Raw genomic sequence first — 6,126 nt, forward strand, 5'->3', positions numbered from 1 at the left:
CTATATGCCCAGTACCCCACAGAGAAGGACTGCCGGTTCCTGATGCACCAGAATCATTCTCACTTGAGTCAGACGAGGAAGAGGATGAAACTTCTGGTCCTACCATCAATGTCACAGGACCCACATTTGCTCCTATTCTCCTCCTCTGAACCACACCTCAGAACACAAGGTGAACTGAATGACCTTGCCAGGGGTTTGGAACTACCCAAGAGTAAGGCAGAGCTGTTGGGCTCTAGACTACAGCAGTGGAATCTCCTGGCAGGCTATCAGGGCAAATGGAGCCCATCAATGCTTGCAGACTATTGCTGGATAGTGACAAGAGATGCTCCATTTAATGAATACAAGCGACAAGCCAAGAAGCGCCAAGTAGACACTGAATAGGACCAAACTATGTACATAAAAATTTATTATGAAACAAAAGGCAAAAAACTATTATTTACATAACCCTTTTGCTGATTTTTAAAGTGTTACATAAACAGGACAGGTGAAATATCATCATGTAAAGCAACCATAAACACATGAAAAGACCTAGGTTTACAATTTATGATTAAAACTCTACTATCTACACAATATACATAGACATAAAATGTAAAAACTTAAATATCTTAGAAACAGTAGCCAGTTGTTTTGTCATATTTGAATTCAGCACATCAAAATAAATATCACATTTTATCTCTGAAGCAGATGACTTCTCAAAAATTGTAGACCAGTGATATCAGTGGAATTTAGTCAAAAGAGCAGGTTTAGATACCCTGCTCTATCAACAGGTCCTAGAAAAGGAGTTTTAAAAGTTTGCACTTAGTAGCGCTACAGTCATACACTAATGGATCCCTCTGTACTAGACGAATACAGAGGGATCCATTATTTTAAAAATACCCGTGGTTGTGAAAGATGGAGGACCGACTATGCTGGAGCTTCTCTCCTTAACAGGGACAATGCTTCCAAAATTAGCTCCTCCACACTCTACAGGAGCCAGCTGATTCCCATGCTTATTCGATTCCTGGTCACCTAGACTTACCACCAGGGTGGCTGTTGCCAGTAGTTTGCTGAAGGCACATGTCATCTACAAAATGGCTGGAATATACATGGGAGCTGTATTTATGGAGGATAGACAAAGTATTTACTAGACAAGTTGGCAGGCTTCTTTAGTTCTCACTGGCTCTAGTAAGATTCAAGGTAGTGCTTGCATAACAGAATCATAAAAGTTTAATGTGTTCACCTCACTTGTATCTGAGTCATTATAAATAATTATTTGTGTAGTTTATTAAGGAAGCATTTCATGTTTCTAGTAGTGGACACCACCACATTCCAAGCTGGAAAGAATATTCCATGATATGTGCCATGCGCAGATCTCACAGGAAGCTTTTTATGTTCTATAGGAATGAATACTGAACCCCTCAGACACTCATCCTTCCCTTCTAATGAAGCTCATCATCCTTGTATGAAGGGTTAACAAATACCCTTACTGCAGATCTCCTCTTGGCAAACAACATTCCTGCTGTTCCTCCAGTAGGGGTCAGTGGTAGCCATTTTGGCCTCCGCAGCAAGGAAGGGGGATTACAATGGCAGTTAGAGGAAAGAAGGAGCACGGCCCAGCCAGATGCTTAACGGAAGTCGGGACAGAGCTCCAACATTCTTTCATTGTTTCCTTATACTCCCTTGTCTACCTCTAGCCATCTGTTCCTTGTTCTATGCTTTAGAACACGACACAAGCTCTTTGGAACAGGAACTATGCAGCACCTAGCATGAGTGGGTTCCAGGGCACTACCATCATATGATGAATATGAGAGAAGAATGATCTCAAAGACAACCTACATTTGAAAGGTAAAAATATGAACTTTTATTGTCAAGATAGACAAACCCATTTTCTTGCACAGAAATCGGTTTCAAGAACAGTGCCAGTAAGTAGTTGCTATCTTGACGTTCGAAAGGGAAGCCAAACAGTTCAGGTGGAGGGGACTTAACATCTATACATCAGTGCAGAAAGATCCAAGCATACAAAGTGACACCATCGTTTAAGGCAGCGATATTAAAACATTAAAAGCAGTACAAGTGCAAAACAAGTCACTTTACAATGGTCCAATTCTGATAAGGCAAAGGCTCAATAGCTGTGAGGTGCAGTAACTTCCAAATGTTAGAAGAGTGCAGTTCTGTAATCCAACTAAGCCAGTTACACTGTATACCTAATATGCAACTTGATTGAGAACACACACACACACACACACACACTTCCCCCTCCTCCATCATAGACTTGGTAAGTGTCAAATTGTGCCATAAGTGTTTCATACATGTTGATGTAGCTTAAGTACTTGCAAGATAAGTCTTCAAGAGAATGAGTGCTAGGAGCCAAGACACTTGGTACGTGTCTGCCAAGGCAGTTTCCCCTCTATTATCTGTTGATAGTCATCTTCCAAGAAACCCAAGTGCCAACAACAAAGACACAATGCATCTTTCAGATTTTCCCCCCCTCTCAGAAGAGTGGCATATAGCCAGAGAATTGTTACTGAGAAACACGGCAGGGAAAATAGACTAAAAGATTAGGCAAGCCTCTCACCCCCAAACTGCATAGTGGGGATATCTGCCTCTGGCCGGATCTGAAAGATGTTGCTTCAGTTACAGACAGCGACAGTCACTATTTCAGTTCATGGTCTTTTGAAATTCCTGTGTTTTATCTAGGCCAACTAGTCAGTTTATTTGAGCATAGGAAGACTAGTTAATTTTCAACAGAAGTGGTGTAAAATTGAAATGGAAGTCTCTAGCGAAGATGAGGGGGACAGCGTGAAAAGACATTTGAGCAGCAACATAAGCATCAGGTTGAACACTAGCTAAACTTTAGCTACATTGGAGTATGAAGAGGGCAGGTTCATGAGAGGGAGAGAAACTGCCAGGACATTCCAGAACCAAAGTAGGGCTACTATGATGGTGTGGAGAACTGAAACCCCCATGAGGTGTCCTCTGAAGTGCATGAGCTACCATACCAGAACAGAAAAAAAAAGAAATCCTCCAGACTTGGGAGAGGAGCTAGCAGGAGGACAAACAAAAGTGTTTCTTAGTTCCATTTGGAGGAAGGGATATAGCAAGGGAATACCAGGGTTCAGTTTTCTGGCCCAGTAAAAGAGGGCAACTGAGTGCAGACATTCCATTTTCAAACCCAAGTATGAGGTAGGCAAGTATTTCCAAGACAATGATTTAGCATTTCTGCTTGGGAAGTTACCTTGCTTTTAAATCCATCTTTGCTGCCCAAATTGCATTGTTTTCCAGTTTTTAAAAAGCAAAAAATATTCAGACACAACTGATTATTGTTTTGACTAGTCATTTGCCCCTTAACACTTCAAGAAGTTTAAAAGTACACATTGCTGAGATTGCAGTGCAAATTGGCATAGTCCTTAGATTGAGCAAATTATGTTTGCTACATAACCCCTTGGAAAAATTGTGAAATATTTACTTTTGCACCAGGTTGCTGTGCATGAAATCAAACTGTAAAGCAAGGTACCTCTTAAAAAAAAATCAGGCACAGTTTTAAACATGCAACAAGATTTCTAGCATTCTTCAATAACTGTCCCAATCGAGTAAAGTTTTTTTTTAATAAGCCGAAACCCAGGACTCAAAATCAGAGTACGTTTGCTGCCAGATGCGAAACAAGCTTGGGTTAAGAAAAAGTCCCTGAAACTGGGCCATGAGCAACAGTCCTGCTTGAATACAAGTGTCAGTTCAAAAGTAGGAACAATACTGGGGTCACAGATAATCTTATCCAGCTTTTTACATACATTTCCAATTTCTAAATTGACATGGATAATGCAACCTCTCAAACCACAAGGCTCAGTTGAAGAAAGCCGCAATACATCTTGAGCTATTTTCTTGGTTAGTTGTTCTGGTATCAGAACCTTTGAGCAGTGAAGTTTGGTCTGCTTTGATTTGGATAGGCAGTTCTCCAACATTTTAACTAAACTCTGACAGGTTCTCTCCTCAAACACCACCTCACTAAGGTTGGGTTCAGGCACAACGTAATCCCAGTAGTCAAAGTCTGCAGGGGAATTAATTATGAGAAGGAAAGACACATAGTAACATACCAGTAACTGGAAAGAGGCAAACAACAAGCCTACCTGTTAATTTTCCTGAAGTGATAGTCAGCAAGCCAGTGTGAGTATACTACAATGTCTGTTTTAATTCTCATTCATATAAGAAACCGCACTACACAATGTACATTTTGTGTGTGCTGCCAACAGCAGTCTGTGGTCACTTTAACTTTATCATCTGTACTTTGAATTAGTTAACCAGCATAATCAAGAGAAATGTATTACTGAAAACTTAATGAAGTCATTCTCCACTGAGGAGAGGACTTCACAATCATTACTCGTGTTTCTCGCTGCAGGATGATAAGGAAGCTGGCCCCTTGAAAACATGAAGTTAGTTTGCTTAAAGGAGAAGTGATAGCTTTGCACTTGGTCATCCGCTTTCTAATGTGATCAGCCCTTAGCGTGGCAGGCTGCCAAGGGCTGAGATTGTTTAGTACATACATGGAAGAAAATAACTTGCTCATCCTAGTAAACTACTGAAAGCTGTGAAGTTTACTGCAAGTGCATTAGTAATACAACCCATTTATATGCAGAGGCAGTTAAGCTGTTTCACAAGTCTATTTATAGCCACCTATAGTGAGTCAGGATAAGCCACTGCAATTCTTGCAAAAATCTAATCTTCCACTCATTCTGAAAAGTTTATTAGGATCATCTTTGCAGCTACTATTTAGCCAGGAAAATCATTTTAGTAACCCTAAAATATTAGTCAGAGGTAGCTCTAAAACATATCACTCCCCCCTCCCCTCCACACTTGTAGTCATGTAATAATTCATGAGCACAACCTCTGCTCAGTTACCCCCCCCCATTTACAAACATCCTTGCACTAACACATAATGATAAGCTATAACACTACTTGGGGGTGGACCCCTCCTTCTCTTTTGCAGCCTTACTTTTTAAAAGGGAGGGGAGAAGATTGAGAAGGTCAAAAGATACTCACCGCTTATGTTTGTGTGGTGAAAGCCTTGGTGCAGCAATTCTGAAATGCATGCAGTGCTTTTACTGCTTACATTGCCAGTTGCAACCATTTTAAAGTACACTCTAAGTAACCTCCAACAGATCTTTACGCCCTTCTGGTTTACTGAAAGGAAAGCACATGTAGCAGGCTTACAAACAAAACAGGTTATCAAGAGACACTACAGCAACAGCAGCCTCAGCTCATAGCAACTCTCAGGAAGGAACACTTGCCTGCTAAGAAATGAAAAAAGAAGTCTTGGAGTTTAGTTACACAATCCAAGACACACTGTCATGTCGTTTATAACATCCCCTGGAATAGTTTTTTCTTGTGTCAAATGAAAGCCTTCCCTCTTCCTACTGAAGGGCGGGGGCAACATTAATTAAGAACAAAATTAAATCACCTACCAGTGGAATCGGCCCACACGATTTCCTCTTACCTGCTAAAACTTCCCAGAAGTTCAATTATAGTATTTATATTTCAAAAAGCTGCTTTCAATTTCAGTGACAAGTACACAAATCCCAAACAACTATAAACCTACAATTAATATATACAGTTACCATTCATTAGCAACCCCACCTAACCCCTCCCTCCCACAGATCATGCCGCTGCCAGGGCACCAGCAATTTATATGCACTTCTCATTTCCCCACCTGTCTGTGCTCCTTCCTCTCCCCACCCCATTCACACTCCCAAGGCGGTGCTCTACTCTGCTAGATCTTTCCCCTCTCATTGGCTGTTGTTCCAAGAGGCTCTGAGGGGAGCAGAGCTGGGACAGGACTCATCCAGTCCCTCATGTGAAGAGGAGCAGCTTGAACGAGGATGGGGAAGGAGAGGAGGGGATCTGGCTAATGATTGGTCAGCGGCAGTGTCAAAAAGAGCCAGGGGCTGGGAGAGCTGGAATGCTGATCACCTGACACGTCACACTCAGCCCGTGTCATTCAGCTGAGTTTACAGGTGTGCTGCAAACAGAGGTATTAGCGGCACGCACTCCCGGCGTCTCCACCACCCCGATTGTGTATTTTGCAGCCAAGTGCTTGGGGTGGGGTTAAGTAGAATTTTTATTTCATTCGTTTTCCAGGATCTTTGCACACACTGA

General features: G+C 41.7%; 1 protein-coding gene across 3 annotated transcripts; it reads right to left on the reverse strand.

Moving 5' to 3' along the window:
- Positions 1-649: 649 nt before the first annotated feature.
- Positions 650-5,859, reverse strand: DDIT4L (DNA damage inducible transcript 4 like). 3 transcript variants are annotated; one of them, XM_030565379.1, is made up of 3 exons: positions 5,681-5,859; positions 5,014-5,154; positions 650-4,024 (listed from the first exon to the last, which is right to left on the reverse strand). In XM_030565379.1, the coding sequence occupies exons 1-3, from the start codon at positions 5,709-5,711 to the stop codon at positions 3,540-3,542; spliced, it is 657 nt and encodes a 218-aa protein (XP_030421239.1). In that variant the 5' UTR covers positions 5,712-5,859; the 3' UTR covers positions 650-3,539. The 3 variants fall into 3 exon arrangements, with proteins under 3 accessions (XP_030421239.1, XP_030421238.1, XP_030421240.1); XM_030565378.1 differs by having other exon boundaries at positions 5,666-5,859; XM_030565380.1 differs by lacking the exon at positions 5,681-5,859 and adding an exon at positions 5,468-5,638.
- Between the last annotated feature and the right edge of the window lie 267 nt (positions 5,860-6,126).

Source organism: Gopherus evgoodei, chromosome 5, assembly GCF_007399415.2.
Source record: "Gopherus evgoodei ecotype Sinaloan lineage chromosome 5, rGopEvg1_v1.p, whole genome shotgun sequence".
NCBI lineage: Eukaryota > Metazoa > Chordata > Testudines > Testudinidae > Gopherus > Gopherus evgoodei.

Excerpts from the sequence above, each read along its gene's own strand:
- DDIT4L (XM_030565378.1), bottom strand. The coding sequence starts at position 5,711 with ATGGGGTGGGGAGAGGAAGGAGCACAGACAGGTGGGGAAATGAGAA. Across the intron at positions 5,155-5,665 it reads GACAGGTGGGGAAATGAGAA|TAAACCAGAAGGGCGTAAAG; the intron begins GTGCATATAAAT and ends CTTTCCTTTCAG. Across the intron at positions 4,025-5,013 it reads TCACCACACAAACATAAGCG|ACTTTGACTACTGGGATTAC; the intron begins GTGAGTATCTTT and ends ATTCCCCTGCAG.